This window comes from Electrona antarctica (genome assembly GCF_951216825.1).
Source record: "Electrona antarctica genome assembly, chromosome: 14".
In the NCBI taxonomy this organism is placed as follows: domain Eukaryota; kingdom Metazoa; phylum Chordata; class Actinopteri; order Myctophiformes; family Myctophidae; genus Electrona; species Electrona antarctica.
In genome coordinates, this window is record NC_136795.1 from 4,419,397 (window position 1) to 4,438,455 (window position 19,059).

Here is a 19,059-nt window from a genome sequence, read left to right on the forward strand (position 1 = left end):
GGCTACTATAGGAGGCAAGAGCCAAATGGATTCCCCTCGCAGCGGGGAGCCATAGGCTGACTACATGATTGCCAGATACAACACAACCTTAGACCAGACTGGAGAACATTCCAGTAGAGGTAATGTCGACTAGGATCCATGGTCCAGCTGAAGTGGGTGGTGGACAGCCTCAACTGAATTTTGAGCTATTGATCAAACTTAATTTAGCTTACTGTAATGAGAGGACATTATGCCATTTAGATCTGAGGTTCTCAAAAGTCAAGGTGCATTTGTCAACAGCAGCACATTATTAACTGGGTAGGCAATAGGCATAAAGAAGTACTCAAACCTAGGAGTTTACTTTTTCAGGGAACCACATTCTTTGATATTGTCTTTTCTGAACGAGCATATAAGTGCATACCTGTACTCCTGCAGTCTGCACTGCAGACAATGAGGACAAGACAATTAGGGTTATTTTCCATGCGAATTTTTGCCATTCTGTTTTTTTTTATTACAAACATAAAAAAGAATCTGATACAATAAGAAACTGCAGTAGTAACTCCCCATTCCCACGGGGTAGCACAGAAAACAGGTCATTGCATTTCAGTAGTGAAAGTCAATAGACATCTACAGCGAGTACAGATCGGATACAAAATCGGAAAGAACAGAAAAAAACTAAGGAAAAGATAACAAAATACAGGCAGAAAAGAAAGCACTATATTATATTATCATCTGTACTTTATCAGTTATATCCAATTGATTCTTAAACATTACATAGAAAATAAACTTCTTTTATAACAACAAAATATTCCAAAGTGCAAAAAAGAGGGGGGGGGAAAGAACAAAGAAAAATACATACATAGTACATAATAATACTGTAAGCCAAAGACATCAAAATACAAAAAATTGCGTTTTCCCACCTCAGTAATTTTCAATCCTGATTGTAGATGAGCCTGCTTTGAGACTGGATTTACAAAAGAAAAACACCCAAACACCAGCCATCTTGAGAGTACCGCCCATTCCGTTCCATTCATTTTAAAAGTGAAATCCAATCCAGTAATTAATAAAGCTGACACAGCAACACAAGGTAGAATAAGGTGCAAGATGACACTTTGCAGATTTGTTCATGGTTCCATTTGTAACACCAGTTTCACACCCACTCTCAACTCATTTCCCTGGATTTACTTCTAACCTAACGGTTGGTAGCCTACTTTCACCCCCACCCCACCCCACCCCAACCCACACACACCTCCAGACCTACTTTGTAGACAGGAGGAAATTAAATACAACTCATATCAGCTTACTCTGAGGGGTCTGATAAAATATTGAAGCTATACGAACACCAGTGGCCAGAGACAATTGGGATGTTTGCATTTGAGGGGAGGGAGGGAGGGGTGTGTGTGGGGCATCATCCAAATAGATGGGGAAACAAATAGGCCATCTTTCATCCAGGACTGACGAATTACTGATCACAATCAAAATCAAATTCACAGCACATTCATTGCCTTCATCTTTTCAAACCTGCTTAGTACCGATGTTTTATACAGAGGAAATATATCAACCTTTGTTTTCAGGGTGAAGAAGCCCCCCCCATGTATATTCTTAATTATGGCATTACATTGCACTAGATAAGAGTCAGTATTGGTGTAAAGACAGTCTGAGATATGGCTATAGTTTCAGGAGCACTGGACCAAGGACCATTTAAGGGACCATGCATGTTAAAATGACATGAATTATAATAAACAAAGGGTAGAATATCATCACTGGTAACCGGAAGGGGTTTCTGTTGACTCGCCCTCAACCTTTGAGTGGGGCTATGGTTGGAAGCCATCGTATCCACAGATTAATGGAAAGATGTATAGGCTTTATAGTCAGTAATAGGAATGGCATGGTAAAGGCAGAGAGAAATTAAACCAGGTTAGAGAGGCACTAATGTATGGCACAAAGAAATGGGAAGAGCCAATGGAGAACTTATGACTGAAGGGGCAGGAGGAGTAGTGTCGATAGATCTTAATTTATAATGGATGATCTTGGCATTAACATGAAATGAATTTAAAATAATGGAATTGGTTGTTCGTTTTTGGTTTTAAAATATACTCATGTGTTGAGAGCAAGGGGCATAGCGTTGTCAAGACTGCCTTGGAAACACAAGACAAGCGACATTTAGGCATCTTTATCCTACTACACCAAACCATTTGTAAACATTCATTTCTGAACCTCTCCAAAAGCCCATCTTGGAAAAAAGGAATACATTTACCCGTCTTTATTGGACAAATGCTGTACAATGTACCATACACATTCAATACTTTATTCTATACATCTTTATTTTTGTCTCAACTTGCATATATTCATAGTTATTTTCCTGGAAAAATAACCTCAGCACATAAGGAATCTGAACATAAGAACTTTATATATATATCTATATATCCCTAGAGTTATATCATAATCTCTTACTTTTACAAATGTACTTCATAACTCGTTGAAAAAAAACTATTATATAGAAAATTGTAAATAAATTATAAACAAATGTAAAAAAAAAAAAAAGAGCTCATTTCCCTTACAATAATAACATTTATAAAGAGATATGTGAACCTCCCCACCCATCCCCTTGGACGAAACAAAACAAAGGAATAAAACTTGCATGACTGCATGCATGCATATGACATACTGTCAGCAATACCAGAGTGAGCACAAGTCAAGGGTCCTCGGGTTAAGCGTATCCAAAGACATTTTACGGGTACAAATCTTGAAAACATTCAGTAAATGAACAAGACTGAGAACGGTTTCCCCTCCGCCATCATGACTGAGAACGGTTTCCCCTCCGCCATCATGAGAGCAACAAAAATACAAATCCATTACATCTTTGAAGCCTTTCAAGACAACTGTAACAAAATGTGCCTTACCATTTTCCGAGGGCAGAAGGAAGATTAACCTCCCGTGGCTATGGGGGACACGCACGGCTGCGGCCGGGAGCCTTATAATATAAAGTGCTGAATGGCTCATGCTTAATTTATGCCCTGTCGTAGGATGGTGTCACATGCTGAAAAACAGCAGATCTACAAGCTATAGGTCTGTTGTTTTCGCCATGCGACACCGACGTACAAACAAAGCAAAAATCGGGCTTCAAAAGGACATGGGGAGGTATGGGGTTGCCCAACGTCTGTGACTAACCAATCACAAATAGGACACAACAGATTGCCTCGATACAAAACAGAAATATGCCAGAGATCAAGACACATTTTCCTATATATTGACAATAAAACAAACAGTAAGGAGGAACATTCATTATAGTCTGAAATACTGCAACTGAGGTGAGGGGGTAAAAAAAAACGAGAAGCCGATACAACATTAATAACAGTATGATCCTGGTTTGCTCATTGGTGGAACAGCGATAATTGCAGGATTTAAAGAGCAAGGGAAACGACTTGTGTGGCTCACCATAAACATGCAGTAAAAAACTAATATAAAAGAAAATCACTCTTAAGTCTAAGACAATACATGTTGGACGCCAGCAAAAGGTTAAAATCCTCTGCTTGCCCTCCCATCTCCCTGCTCTTTGTACACCATCTTCATTCTGCCCTCATCTTCCTCCTCCTCCCCCCAGAGTAAGACCTCTCCTTCATAGTCAAAGTCATGCTAAGCCATTTATCACCATCTATACTGCTGCACCCTCTCCCCTCCCACACCACCCGGTCACCTTCACACCCCGTTGACTGGGATGCTGTGGTGTGTGCGCCTCATCTGTATTGAAGTACATACTTACATCATGACAGTGTTGTATAAATCAACCAGAGATATTAGTACACAGTTAACACTATGGAAAGATCCACATAGGACAGACAGATAGACAGACACACGGTCATTCGTGACACATTATAATTCCCTGAACAACTCAACACTCGCCTCTTTGCTACTTCCCACTGTGCTCACTTCATTCGAAAGCACGTTGTGTGCACATTTCAGCTGACTGGCAACAATTCCTTTCGATACGATAACATGACAACATGTATAAAAAAACAAAACAAAAAAAAACACTGTCCACAAAGACCCACCATATATAAATAACAACTCTCTCGATTACAATAAGCCACAACAAAACAAACCAGAGGACTGCACGTCAAGCCACACACACACACACACACACTACTGTAATTTATACTTCCGTTTGTGGGACAGCATTTTTCACTTGAAGATCAGTGATTTTGGATGAGTGACATGGTCGTGCCAACAAGGTATACATTAGACTTAAGACAGCACAGCCTCCCTGCCTCCATGTATTTGTGGCAACTAGGGCAGAGCAGATTGCAGTGCAGAATGCTGAGCTTTACAGCCATCCTTCCCTGCAGGACTTGGCTAGGTCCTCTTTCTCACAGCATGACAGTGCAGTGCAAAATGGAGCTATTATATACTGCTGTAGTAACTGGGCCCATTATACTTTTAAAGGTATATTCAGTGATTTGACTTAATCTAAATATCACTTATTTTTTCTTTTTTTCTGGATAATCCTCCCTACTATAGAGTGTGCTGACCATATAAGAAGTTCCTCCCTGTCCCCAGTCAGCCCCTGGGGTCAAAAAACCCTAGTTTCAGTTTTGGTGGCTGGTGGCAAAGCCTTCATCCAATCAGGATGAGAGGGGCCTTCCTCCAATCATGATCGAGTGGGGACGGGCCTTGGTGCACATGCTGTTGGCCTGTTGCACTTCCCCCCACTGTAGAGCGTGCATGTGCACATTTTGTTACCGGGGCGGACTGGGTGGTTCTCCAAATCACTCAAATCACTGAATGCTCCTTTAAGTATTACGGACATCAATCTCTCGCACATCAACATTCAATGCAAAAATAAATAAATAATAAAGTATTGCAATAGTAGACCAACTCCAAGGTACAAAAGGAACTCGACTCCGCAGACGAAAACAAACCAAACCAGAAAGTGTGATATACAGAGGAAGAGAAGGAGACAAGGGTTGGGGGGGGGGGAACAAGAATATGCAGTGAACAATGTTTTACAGTTAATTCTTTGTAGTAAAACTAACCCTAATCTGTTGAATTAGTAGTAAGAACAATTCATTAGAAAAACTGAAAATATTTGGGCGCATCGCCGGCCTATGCTAAACTCTTGCTACAGCGATACTCGTCGTAATTTTCATCCTTAGCAAAGGCTTAGTTGGCCAACACAACAGGCTGGAAGGACTGGCTGGGGTATTGCAGGTTGTAGCTCCCCAAACCCTCCACAAAGGATGGCTTCTCCATATACGATATTCCACCGTTGCCTCCAATGATGCCTACCCCTGGGGCAGGCGGAGGGCTAGAGAAGGGGTCGAAGGATGGATGGTTGACGGGGTGCTGGTGTGGGGGCTGAAAGGGGCTGGCGTGGGGCGCCATGGGCTGGCTGTCGGCATCGAAGTAAAGCGGGCCTGGTGAACCCGGATACACAAACTCTTTGGCATTGGGGGAGAGCTGGCTGGGGACGGGAGCCCCGAGGGAGTGCAAGGACAGGGAGAGGGGCTTGTGCTTCAGCAGCTCCGGAGGGGAGATGGTGGTCGGGGAGCGGGATAGCATTCTCTGGGGAGGAGGCACACCAGCTACTACAGTGGAGCTGCCTGTGGAGCCCGAGCTGCCACCCTTCTTCATCTTGGTCGAGCCAAACTTTGTAGCGGCGAAGCTGGCGGTGGTGAAGGTGATGGGTTGCACCGGAGGGCGGGGAGTGCAGGGAAGAGCAGTGGGCGGCAGCTGCTGCTGCTGCTGCTGGGTGGCAAGGTAGGGCAACCCCCCATTAGGAGGCGATGGGGTGGAGGTGTTGGAGGAGTGGGAGGTGGCATTGGTGGGAGTGCTGGAGCTTGGGTAGCTGAAGAGCCCCGGGCAGGACTGGGAGGTCAGGGGCGTGGGCGAGCTGGAGAGCGACGGCAGAAGGACCGGAGACACCTGTCCCCCGATCGGCACGAACACCTGAGCTTCTGGGTTGAAGCCAAGAGTCCTGGCCTCCTCCACTTCAGTGTCCAGTATACTCTCACAGGTCACCCCCTCACCCCCGTCTCCCCCGAGGCCAGGAGGGTCCTCGAGGTATAGTACCTTCACGGTGCCCTTCTCTCCGATCTGGTAGGAAACCTCATATGGGTCAATCCACACACTGAGCTCTGCAGGGACATTGGCACGGACCTCCTCCGTGTCCAGGCCACTTCTTCTGGCAGCCAGCTCCACCAGAGGGTCCCTGGGAGCCCCTAGATGAAGGCAGCGGAAAGCAGAGCCCCTGAGGGGGGACTCGGGGTACCAGTGACCCTCGAAGCGGGAAACCAGTATCCGTTCCAGCTCCTCTCCAAACAGGTCAGCTCGACGCCGAGGCAGCTTGTTGTACAGGTAGGAAACGATGAAGTTAAGAGCGACCTTCACTTCCAGATGCATGGTCAGACTGGTCCGACACTGCTAGCAAACCGTGTCAGATCAAGTGTCCAAACAGATGCAATGCAATAACCGGTAATGGGGATTCTCTCAATAACTGTTAAGTGTGCAGCAATTTTGCCATCATGGTAAAGGCATCTTGAAGCCAGGATCTCTGATTTGCAGTTTAGTTAAGAGTCCATTGGTGCTTTCCTGAGAGGTTGAGGAGAGGTCCAATTGTCTTCAACTGCAACATCCACTGGTTGGTCGGGTCCCAGCTGTGGGGAAAAAGAAAAAAGTGTTACAATGTGAGGGGAAAAAAAAAGAGTACCTACCCATAAATAGGCTACCCTCTTTTTACCCTATTTTTTTTGAGTGGCGCTAGCCCCTCCTATGCCCATCTCGGTGTATGCCCATCTGTGTGTGTGTGTGTGTGTGTGTGTGTCCCATAGCGATGATTTGATTGGATGAGGGCTTAAAAGGGGTATCAGGTACCGTCAACCATAATCCATCTCGCCCTCGCTTTTTTCCGCCGACCGCTCGGTGTGGCGGTTCTTGTATTCTTTATTTTGTTTTACTGAGAATAAGTTTAGGTATAGGGTTAGGTTTAGGCATAGTTTTGCTGAGGTTACGGTTAGGAATAAGGTTAGGTTTAACCGTTTAAGCATAATTTACTTACCGGTAGGTTACTTTAGGAATACCCATGGGCAAGTTGGTAAATGGGCGACTCGTTTGGTATTCTTAAAAAGTGAGGACAGAAAAGTGAGGACGCCAAAAATGATTGCCTGGAATGTGAAGATGTATGATGATAAGACTAGTGCCCATCACTTCAAACAAGTGTGATTTTTTTTAACCTGAGAGAATATAAAAAATCCAATTCAAAGGCCTTATCAAAGAGGCGAGGGTCAAAAACAATAAATTAATTGAATATAGGCTAACCCATTTTATATTATAGGCAAGTATATTATATGTTGTCCTTAAAATAAATCCCACAGTGTAGACTAAATGCAAGCTTCAATACAAAAAATATTATTGAGCATGATAAAAGAAAATGGCATGCAGGGTCCAGGGCAGATTGTGAGACTGTAGAAGAACACCATTTCCCACGATGCCATGCGCATAACGTCATCACAACGTGCAATCGTCCTCCACCCCCGCACATAAACAATTCGCTCAAATCCAGTAGGCTACCCTATGCCTGGCAGGTGGGTTTCGTGACTTCGTCGACTGGTGTCACGAAGTCTTCTACAGTAGAGTTAGTAGCCTACAACATAATTCTATTATTACAATAGGCCTATATAAAAATGCACAGGTTATTTTTATTTTTTATCAAAGCACAAATAATGGCAGGATATTATCGAGATTTGGGCTACATTAATCGTATGAAAAAGGAGACAATTGCAGGGTGATTTAGAAGGCGCGCAGCTGCATGCGTAATAGACTATAAAGTGTATAGTTATCAATTTTGCGACATCTGCAAACAAACTTGGATGTGCTTTTCCAATGTTTCCCCTCAGTACGGCTGTTAGGTAGACTCTATGCATCAGTTGATTGAGATTGTAGACAAACGTGGCATTTTATTGACACGAGGATCCGCGGAGCACAAACGGAAATTTTACATAACAATAAGCCAAAGATAAATTCCAAATTAAATTGATATTTTGCACGTCGGTTTAATAATTGACATAGGCCTAGTTGTATATTTATGAAAAATAAGATTCAATGTCATCCAATGTCATTAGGCTACAATTAGACGTTTTAAATGTGCAAGCTTGACACGTCGAATGCATCCACCTCTGATAGACCCTGTTGTGCCTTTGGAAGACACCTTTTCAGCCTCATCTCCCATTTATTTACAATCTCATATCTAATAATCTTACCCACTAGACCCAAAATGAATTGGGGTGCGTTATGCCTGTATGTTTGCTGGCATCATGTACGTCAGTGCAATCCCGTGGCTATGCATTTGTTTACACGGAATCATTATGGGCAGTGCTTTTTTGTAGGCTATCCATGTATCGGAGCCAGCATGTCCGCTTTGTGGCAGACTATAAATTACCGTTCTCATATTTAGCTGCAAGCCAATTTATGGAAACCCTGATGCTCATTGATCTGCTGAAATGCAAATCATTTCACTTAAATGCCAATTTGCAAAAAGCAATAAGCAATGAATTACAATTCAACTGTTTACAGTTGGGAATAAACCAGTATATGGTTTACATACGCATTTGGGGAGGGAACTAGATAAATGAGATGACATGGGCTACAGCAACCGAATGTATTAAATAAAAGGTGAATATTACAGTGTGGGATAAAACGACCCAATAGATACTTGGCAATGAAATTAAGAGCGTTAATCAATCCCCCTTCAGTTTAAATAACCCCATAATAAAACCAATAAAGGGTAAAGTGATATTTGACACGATAGCATGCTTACTTTCATTTGGAGTTCTACGTTTTCCAGTATTATTCTCTGAGGGGGGAAAAAAATACATCAGATTCTAAAATGGATGACCGAATCCATTACGATTCAGTTTCCCCCCAACAGTCAGTGCATTTGCCTGTATATTTGGTCGATAATAATTCTCATATAGAATTAACTCAGATCAGCATCCCACATAAATGCCCTGGTGTGCAAATAAAATTGTCGCACTTCATGGTACGTTTAAACTAGATACGCTACTTACCAGTCTACTGATGTCAAGCGCACAATTCTTGCGTTTTAAATCCTTCGCGTTAACGTGGATTTCAAGGTGATCTTGCGTGTCGTGCACCCACAGGAGCTCATCGACAGATGTTTCGCCTTCCTGGGGATGATTTTATTTTATCCCAATGTTGATGGCAAAGAAACGGTGTCCCTGTTTCCTCAACTGACAGTTCGCGTGAAACGTCCAGAGAAAACTTTACTGTTTGACAGCCTTGCGTATTTATACAGCTTCACTCGCCCACACCCCCTACCCTACCGTGACGACGGTATACACACAGAGGAACTACTTTCTTGATATTCATCATAAACCGTGATCCGTCTAATTATCTTTCAAGTTATTTCTGTATCTTTTAAATAAAACATAATTTTACCATTCAGGCCTTTCCGTTTGTGTGTCTTCTGTCTGAATAAGCAGCATACCACGGGAACCGTTAAAACACATTGAAAATATATCACAACGGAACAGTGTTGTAGCAAATGTAATATGTAACTATATGTGAGCATGTGGGTCCCATATGTTTTGTATAGCTATTCAATTGTGCTCAAAATAGTTGGGCAATTCTCACTTCATTACTATAAAGGGCTCTAATTTATTTGGCGAAGGGATATTTGGAGTTGCCTGTGGTGGGCGAACGATTGCTAAAAATATAAGCTGTGATAGCAACAGAATCTCTATTGGTTGAGATGGAGGAGGGCCCGTAGTTTATTGGGTTGCAGTTCCCATTCAGGCAAGTAAAGAGATATGCCAATCAACAGGGGTTATGGGTAATGTCGTTTTTTGGCAAAATAATAATAGTGAACTACTACTGAATTTGAAAGAATTTAAAAGTAACTGATATTGTTAGGCTACCTTACCTTGATAGAGTACTTTCAATTGTCAGTATAGGCCCTAGAATCAAGAAGAATTTACTTGCCAAGCTGCCACTAAAACCTTCAACCAAGTAGCTTACCGTGCTTCAACAGCAATGGCAATAATAAAAACAAAAACTAAGATAAGATATGAATACAAAAAATATAACACGAAGACGCCTTCAGCAGTATCAACAAGACCACATAAGGCATATAGAGGAAAAAATAATATAGGCCTAGGATATAAAAATGTCCAGAGAGGCCTGTGCAATAGCCCTTGGCTGTAGAAAAACATACTGCACTAAGGCAGCAATAATAGACACACTAAAGAAACTTCTATTTCTAGTAGTAGGCTAGTAGTATCCCTTATTATTACCAGTAAGACGCCTGAGGGCAAGAAGTCGCGTGCACGCATCCGCCTGGGTGACAGCAGACTGCTGGGCGAGCGCTGGCGCTTTAGAATGTGTGGTCAGATCAACATATCCGCCTGGGTGACAGCAGACTGCTGGGCGAGCGCTGGCGCTTTAGAATGTGTGGTCAGATCAACATATCCGCCTGGGTGACAGCAGACTGCAGGGGGCGAGCGCTGGCGCTTTAGAATGTGTGGTCAGATCAACATATCCGCCTGGGTGACAGCAGACTGCTGGGCGAGCGCTGGCGCTTTTGCATGGGCGGTAAGATCTTAATTTTCGGGCCTGTCTACTTTTCGCCGGCTGCCGGGCGCGGCTGCACTAATAACTTTGGGGCAGGCCCGTCTAGAGTTTAAATGGACAGGTATCAGTCAAAAGGGAGACATTGAAGAGGAAGGACGGGTGGGGAATGTCAGAACCGGTCAGCTCCATATATGGAGATCTTAGGGTTTGAGGTTTGAGTTCAGATGTAGAGTTGCTGGCCAATATTGATCAGGGATCTCCATATATGGGCTTAATATTAGGTCTCCATCCCTGATGATGTCACATGATGTCACGTGCTCTCTCATCTGGGGTGTTGCCAACCAACACACGGGAAATGCACGATTACATATAGTTTATTAGTCTATTATTATTATTATTATTATTATTATTATTATTATTATTATTATTATTATTATTATTATTATTATTATTATTATTATTATTATTATTATTATTAGACAGTGCATTATTTTGTAAGTTTTACTTTTAGGTATCACAGCAGTAAGTTCATTAAAGTCGCAAAAGTGTTTTGTTTTGTTTTTACATTTTACATTCTTTACATGGCAACATAATGTAATGTTTATTAATTAGTGTATGCTCGAAGCCTCTTAATTTGTCAATTCCAACACTTTATAGCCGCATGTCATGTCTTAAACTATAAAATGTTTATGTCACAATGCGAGAGAGCAAAAAGCCATGTAATAAACATAACGGGCTCCTATGGCTCTTATAATTAAATCTCTGACGTCACATTTCGGCGACACACACATCTTTGTCAGTGAACAAAATGGCGTCGTACTGCTTGACTGTCACTAGGCTGCGGGTAAGAAATTCATATTTCATACAGTTACATTTTTTAAACGCATATTTATATTGAACGCACGTGTTAAGGTGAAAACTGTGTCCAACGTCTTGATATTCCCATCGTCAACGAAGTCACGACAGTGTGTAAATACTGAGAAGAGCTGCCCAGCTGCGTCGCTTTCCGCTAGGTCACAGTGTCCCCGATTGACTCTTGGATGCAGTACGCGGCAGCGGCCAGCCCAAAACCAACTGTGGCCACGTTACATTCTTCATAACAATGTCGATTTAGAGTTTAGACCACCCACGTTGACCTAGAGAATGATTGGAAGTTGTCGGAATTGTCCAGTAGATTACAAGGTGATCGCAAGGTTACTGAATTTCTACATTGCGCACTTCCAATATATGAGAACCTAGCTCTGGTCCATAGCCTTCTACTGCTTCTACGATTCTCCCCTGCAGTATAAGTTATACTTATAAGTTATACTTATACTGCAAAGGCAGAATCGTATACTGCAGGGCAGAATCGTAGAAGCAGTAGAAGGCTATGGACCAGAGCTAATGAGAACTTAGCTCTGGTCTGCAACGGCATTAGAGCTATGGACCAGAGCTAGAGAACCTAGCCCTGAAACATGACTGTCATGATAATCATGAGCGTCATGTGAACCAATAACATTGATCATTGCCAATCCATGGGATATTTTGGACTAGTGAAGTGCGCATCTTGTTATAACGATCTCGAATCTCCCAATAGGTTTTGTGGTCATATGCTTTGAGGCCAACATCCACCTTTTATTGACACATTTTATATACACATTTGGCAGGGGATTTGGTGATTTGATTTGGCATCGCTATTTTTGTTTTCATGTGTGTTTGTATTCTAAGCATGCAGTAATAGATGATAAAACATGATGAATATTAAAATAGCATATTATTGATTTTAGCCTTTAATGCAACATCATTCTCATGTTTTACATGCCCAGACCGGCCCACTACAACCAGCACGCAGATAGCAGAAACTCTACCGCCCACTCCGTCGAGGCACACACAAACAAACAAGCCCTAATACCACCACTTTTACAGAACAACACAAATGATACAAACCAACAGACATAACAACACAACCTTTGTAGACTAGAGGGTTTATTTGTCACTCACTGATACAGGTACAGTGAAATTATCATGATGGCACTGGCAGAATGGCAGCACGCCCGGACCTTTCCTGGTGGCCTGCTGCCTATTGGCAAAAAATATATATAAAAACGTTTTTTATTTTTTTATTATGGCGGCCGCCTACGGTCGCGGCCCACCGGGAATATGCCCGATACGACCTGTGGCCAGTCCAGCCCTGGCCTTACTTAGTCAACCTCTTAGTCCTATTCATATTCTAAGGTCTCGCCATAGTGCGACTGGCTTGGCTTGAACCTAAGTGTTATTTACAGTAGACCTAAAGCCTAGCCATCTTAACGTTTATGATAATCACCTGTGGCCAAGTCACACGGCACAATGATTTGGATTGCTGTTTGACTGCAACTTTTTATGGCCTTATTTACTTCTCTTTGCAGAAGTTTATTGCCATATATAGAAACTCTGTAGCGATCTTTCTGTCACCACAACATATGCCCGGAGGCTGGAACAAGGTTTTACACTTTACTCTAGTATGAGAGACATTACAGTTTTGTCAAAAATCTGTGTAATTTAATTCAAAGTTATGTTTGCTAGCTAAAGGACGATGGGGTCACAAAAATCAGTAGGGTTCATTGAATTTCTGCAAATTCAAATTCATCATCTTGGAATTTCCGGTCCCGAATGGAACCAAAACAATGGTGAATTTATATAGCGCTTTTATATCCAAAGTGCTTTACATAGATTTGTGCATTATTACATTCACCCATTCAGTCAATGCTTTTGGCTGGAAGTGCAGCGAGGGTGGATCTTCACTCAGTAGAACCAGTAGAAGTGCAGTGAGGGTGGAGGGTCTTCACTCAGTAGAACCAGTAGAAGCCCTAGCCCTAGAGGCATACCCTGACCTTATCATCAATTTACGCATATCATGATAATTGAAAGAAGACTTTAAACTAGAAAAAAAGAAACGAAGAAGTGCTACGTGGGTCCTTTATATGTAGAGAGAATCAGAGAACTGTTGACAGGTGCTCTTTGGAGAGGGTTTCATATAGCAAAGCACAAGAGTTCTTAAAAAGTTCTATACCTTGAGTCAATGTCACTGTGGAAGGAGATATAAGGTGGCGAACTTAAAAGAGGGTCCAAGGCAGCTCTGTCCAGTAGAAGTAGAAAAATCCTTTATTTCATTGATTAGTTAAATATTAAAAACAAGGGTTTAAAAACACGACCAACGCGTTTCGGCCTGCATGGGCCTTCATCAGGGTCAACTGACTTTAAACTACTTACTGAAAGCATAACGTTTTTAAGATAGTGTTTAATAAGGTAAATCCAGTCCGCTCAAATGTCCATTGTGTTTAATGGCATGAAAAGTCTTCTGCAACCTGCAGACACCTTCTAGGGCACTAAGGGCAGGCCATTGATGAGAACTGCAGCAACCTGCAGACACCCTCTAGGGCAGGCCATTAATGAGAACTGCAGCAACCTGCAGACACCTTCTAGGGCAGGCCATTAATGAGAACTGCAGCAACCTGCAGACACCTTCTAGGGCAGGCCATTAATGAGAACTGCAGCAACCTGCAGACACCTTCTAGGGCAGGCCATTAATGAGAACTGCAGCAACCTGCAGACACCTTCTAGGTCAGGCCATTAATGAGAACTGCAGCGCTTTGCCGCCTGGGTTCATCCTGCAATCTGCTAAATAGATAATGAGATCTTTTGTGCAAAGTTGACATTGTGGCCTGATGGTGGTGAAGGAGTAGTCACCTGATGGTGGTGCTGGAGTTAGTAGTCACTCAAGTTGTTACAGTTTGGGGTTAAACATCCAGGAAGCATGAAGACACGCATTGTGTCCCGTTATTTTCAATGAGCAACACCATTGTGGGCCGGACAGAGTATACAAATTAGGCTTAAATCTGACAAGTTCAAGTTCTTTATTAACCCATTTTGACCTGAGGTCAGATCCTAAAAATGTCTTCTACATCCTGACAGTTTTCTGAAAAAGCTATGTTTCTATGTCAGTCGTTCTTTGATTTTTCAAAAATAGCAGACCCTACAAGCTCGTAGCGTGCCACTCGGTGGCACGCTATGAGCTTGTAGATCTGCTATTTTTCAATAGCTAAAGCATAATGCTAACACCAAAAGGGGTTCCCACCCAAAATGGGTTAATGTCCCCGGAGGATTTGATTTGCAGCAGTTCATAGAGATTTGAAACATATAAATCACACCCATGTGACTGTGAAGTGAGGGGCGCTAATATATTAAAGTCTAACTCATGTTGCTATGATTAGGTGATGTAATGATGATGAAAAAACAAACATTAAATTCTCTTTATTGTTAATTTAATTAATGGCATTTAATGTTTGTATTAGGGACAAGATGACGTACATTTTCCCTTCAGTGTCAATGGCGATTTTAAAACAAACATTAAACCTGTATATAGGAGGGGCTGGCACCCCTCAAAACAGTACAGAACAGCAACAGACATGTGACAACATAGCATACGGTAGGATAGCATGAGCACATCTGTGCAATTGATAAGAAAATAAAGGAGTAGCCAACCAAGTACAGTACAAAGTGAAGCATCATAAGTGTTAGTAGGTACTAACTAAACATCATCATCATCATCACCTTTATTTATACTCAGAAATACAGTTGAGGGCAAGCCCTAATTTTCAACGTAGCCGAGGTTACAATACACAACATTATAAATCAGGATAAATTACAAAGGAACTTTATACAGAACAACCATCAGTAAAATAAATCAATTGAAGCAGGAGCAATCACGGTGAAAAATGTTCTGGAGCAACTGACCGAAGGATGGCAGGGAGCTCAGTTTTAACTGACCGAAGGATGGCAGGGAGCTCAGTTTTAAAGAGTTTTGGAGTTCATTCCACGAAGTTGGGCCATTGACAGAAAAAGCTGTCTTGCCCAACTCTGTCTGGGCCTGAGGAACCTTGAGCCTTAAGAAATCACTAGAGCGGGTCTGATAGGGTGTTATTGTTTAGTTCCTACTTCATCATTCATCATCATTCATCATCATCATCACCGTTTTTGACCTTCTTCCGGCAGCATTGAGTGCTCGGATCGAGGCAGGGACAAAGACGTATTTGTACCTGTGTTTTGTGGTCCTAGGGACACACAAGTGAAGGCCGGATAGCAGCAGCATATGCTCTGAACTGAGTGGGTGCTGGGTGGGCAGTGGGCACTATTTGAGTGGATGGACAGGGCTTTTTTGAACAGCTGTCTATCATAAAATAAATCAAGGCTCTCCAATTGGATGCCAGTTACTTTAGAAGCAGTTTAGACTATTCTCCCAAGGGAACTTTTTATCCTCGATAACGAGGTTACCGTACCAACACATACAGGAGAAAGAAATGACGGAATGTATTTAGGCAAGGCACTATAGAACAGTTTCATTAGGCTTTTGTCAACATTAAACCTAGCCAATTTTCATAGACAGTAAAGTTGTTGCTGGCCCTTTTTTGCACAGCATGTCAGTGTTTTCAAGTTTCAAGTTATTGTCGATAATTGTAAATTCTGGTTATGTGGATTTCTTTTCATCATACCAACTTGAAAGCTTATTGTGTTTTATGCCCCAAACTCAGACATGAAGTCTTTGTTTGTCTTTGAATTGTCTTTTCAAACATCTTGTTGCAGCTCGTCCTCGGCACCGGGGCAAGACGCATCCATGTCTCGGCAGCATTCAGCGCCAAGGCAAAGGTGGCCATGAGCCGCTTTGAGCCCGGCTCAAGCATCAACTATGAGACGTTGCACAAGAACATCAACATTGTGCGCAAGAGGTCAGGACACGCACACACACACACACACACACGCATGCACGCACGCACCAGTGTTTTAGTTTTAGTCATAGTCTCTTGAATAGTTTTAATCAGGGCGGCTGTGGCTCAGGAGGTAGAGCAGGTCGTCCAATGATCCCTGGGTCGGCGGTTCGAATCCCGGCTCCTCCTGTCCACATGTCGAAGTGTCCTTGGGCACTGAACCCCACATTGCCTCCAATGAGTCGGTCGGTGTGAGCTCGCCACCATTGGTGTGTGAATGTGGGAAGTGAGGACGCTGGCGTCGACTGTTCGCCGCTTCACCTCCCAATGTATGAATGAATGAACCATTGTAAAGCGCTTTGAGCACTCGGAAAAGCGCTATAAAAATGCAATTCATTATTATCATTATTATTTAATTTAGTTTTAGTCACATTTTAGTCACACGGTGTTAGTCTACTTTAGTCAACTAAATATAAGATTTTAGACTTTAGTCGACTAAATCTACAGGTGATTTAGTCGACTAAAATGTATCTGGGCGGGCCTTGATGCTGTCGTAATGACTGATTTTACACTTGCTGAAAATAGCCTATTTTAAGTGTAAAATGACTTATACTAGATCTCTTGTCCACTAGTCCCTTCCTAACATTTTAGTCTAGTTTCTATCTGTTGACGAAATTGTCAATACATTTAGCTTAGTTTTAGTCGTAATAGCTTAGTTTTCATTTAGTTTCCATTTCCGTTTTCGTCAGTGAAAAAAGGTAGTCGACATTTTTCGTCTTAGTTTTAGTCACCAAAAACAACACTGACACACACACACACACACACACACACACACACACACACACACACACTTCTAGTGTTTACTTTTATGTTTACGTCTATTCTTATTACTGGTGTCTGTTACTCTCTCATAGTAAATCCATTGACATTTACACTGTTGATATCTCAGGGCCACCAGACATGCGCCCCGCCCCCTCTCCCTTATGTAATCACTGGCTATATTCCAGGAACAGGAGCAAGTAGTATTTTGGATAACTGTAGTTAATAATAATAATAATTTTAAATATATTTTTTGGGGATTATTCTGTCTTTATTGATAGGTATCCGGAGAACTCGCCCGTTTACCAACTCGCCGCGAGTTAGTGCATTTTAGTTTGACTTCACCTTCATTTAAATTGCATTGAATTGAGAGAGAAAGAGAGGATAGTTGTTTAGAGTTAACACTAGAGAAATAAAAGTAGGAATGCTAAAAGTTTAGACGCCAAAGTACCGAAACAATGTAATTCATTAGTAAACAATTCCTGAAATGGTAGGCCTACTTATCATTGGTATTCACATACTCACCTTTTTATCATTATCTAGCAGACCATTTAATTGCACAAATTAATTTGATCACTTTGGAAACTATAACATCTGTGAGTTTGACATACTACACTGATGAAGACAGCATGTTAGCATAACGATGAAGACATTGATGAAGAATGTTCGCCGTGGCGACTTGGTAAACTGGCCAGTTCTCCGGTATCCAAGAGAGAGAGAGAGACGGGAAATGGTGAGAGAGACGGGACACATTGGGATCGGGATTGGAACTCGCAACACGCTGTCAGGTGGCATTTATTAGCAGCCTCGGTGCCCAGACGGCTACGCCAGCCGTCCAAGCCATAATAATAATGATAATAATAATAATAATGTATACAATGTCAATGTATGTAGAGCTTTTCTCCTCCCCATGTAAAAAGTCGTAGGGAAAAAAAACACTTAAGAAATGTTTTTGCTACTACTAATAGTTACACATTATCTCTGTAGTCATGTGATCAAGAATCTGTCATATTTTTCAGATTTCTATTTCCGAATTTACTACGATTGGCTTTCCAGGCTTTGCCAGAGGGGCTTACTTTGCACGACATGCTACAAATTTGCATTAGCTTTTTTAGCAGCTTTTATCAGCCCCCACGCACTGGAAAGCCAGTCCTGACCACCGACGCAGTAGTTCAATTCTCAAACACATCTACAACCTTGTCATAAACCTCCCCTCCCCTCCTCCACCGCAACTGCACCACCAGGCTCAACAGACCCCTCACTCTGTCCGAGAAGATCGTGTACGGCCACCTGGACGACCCAGAGGGGGCAGAGATCGAGCGCGGCCGCACGTACCTGCGCCTGCGTCCGGACCGCGTGGCCATGCAAGATGCCACCGCTCAGATGGCCATGCTTCAGTTCATCAGCAGCGGCCTTCCCACGGTGGCCGTTCCATCCACCATCCACTGTGACCACCTGATCGAGGCCCAGACGGGAGGCGCTCAGGACCTGCAGAGGGCTAAGGTCGGTTCGGCTTGTGATTTGTTAATCACAAGTCATTATTATCCCATTGAGGACCATTAAAAAAAAAAAAAGTCTTCTAAATCATAACAGTTTTCTGAAAAACCTATGTTTCTGTGTCAGTGGACCCTATATGTAATTGGACAACGACCCCCATCTGAAAATATGTTGTTCCAGGGACCCTCCCAGAAGCAAAGATTTGAGTTAAAAACGTTCGCTGTGAAAGAATGTAATATTCAAAGATTTGCGCCCACATTTTCAAGATTTAAAAAAAATAGCAGATCTACAAGCTCGTAGCTTGTAGATCTGCTCTTTTCCAATAGCTAAAATATGATTGACATAATGCTTAAAACACCAAAGGGGTTCCCGTCCTGTATGGGTTAAATGCCATGGTTTGCTTGTATTATTCTTGTACTTCATAGAGTTTTGATTGGGCCCTGATTGCTGATATGAT

At 42.4% G+C, this 19,059-nt stretch overlaps 2 protein-coding genes across 3 annotated transcripts in view; one reads left to right on the top strand and one right to left on the bottom strand.

Annotated features, from left to right (window-relative positions):
* Positions 1-1,217: 1,217 nt before the first annotated feature.
* tob2 (transducer of ERBB2, 2) lies at positions 1,218-9,241 on the bottom strand. Of its 2 annotated transcripts, none has more exons than XM_079520684.1 (2): positions 9,042-9,241; positions 1,218-6,632 (listed from the first exon to the last, which is right to left on the bottom strand). In XM_079520684.1, exon 2 carries the CDS (start codon positions 6,376-6,378, stop codon positions 5,140-5,142), a length of 1,239 nt encoding a protein of 412 aa, XP_079376810.1. In that variant the 5' UTR covers positions 6,379-6,632; positions 9,042-9,241; the 3' UTR covers positions 1,218-5,139. The 2 variants fall into 2 exon arrangements, with proteins under 2 accessions (XP_079376810.1, XP_079376811.1); XM_079520685.1 differs by lacking the exon at positions 9,042-9,241 and adding an exon at positions 8,792-8,808.
* Positions 9,242-11,345: 2,104 nt separating this feature from the next.
* LOC306936001 (aconitate hydratase, mitochondrial-like) overlaps positions 11,346-19,059 on the top strand; it is a 35,290-nt gene continuing 27,576 nt past the window's right edge. The window contains exons 1-3 of the mRNA XM_079519405.1: positions 11,346-11,407; positions 16,165-16,307; positions 18,350-18,608. Coding sequence (XP_079375531.1) covers positions 11,372-11,407; positions 16,165-16,307; positions 18,350-18,608 — 438 coding nt within the window. The 5' untranslated portion in view covers positions 11,346-11,371. The remainder of the gene's footprint in view (positions 11,408-16,164; positions 16,308-18,349; positions 18,609-19,059) is intronic.

Bases quoted from the DNA above. Each gene is read 5' to 3' on its own strand.
- tob2 (XM_079520684.1), bottom strand. From the start codon at position 6,378: ATGCATCTGGAAGTGAAGGTCGCTCTTAACTTCATCGTTTCCTACCTG.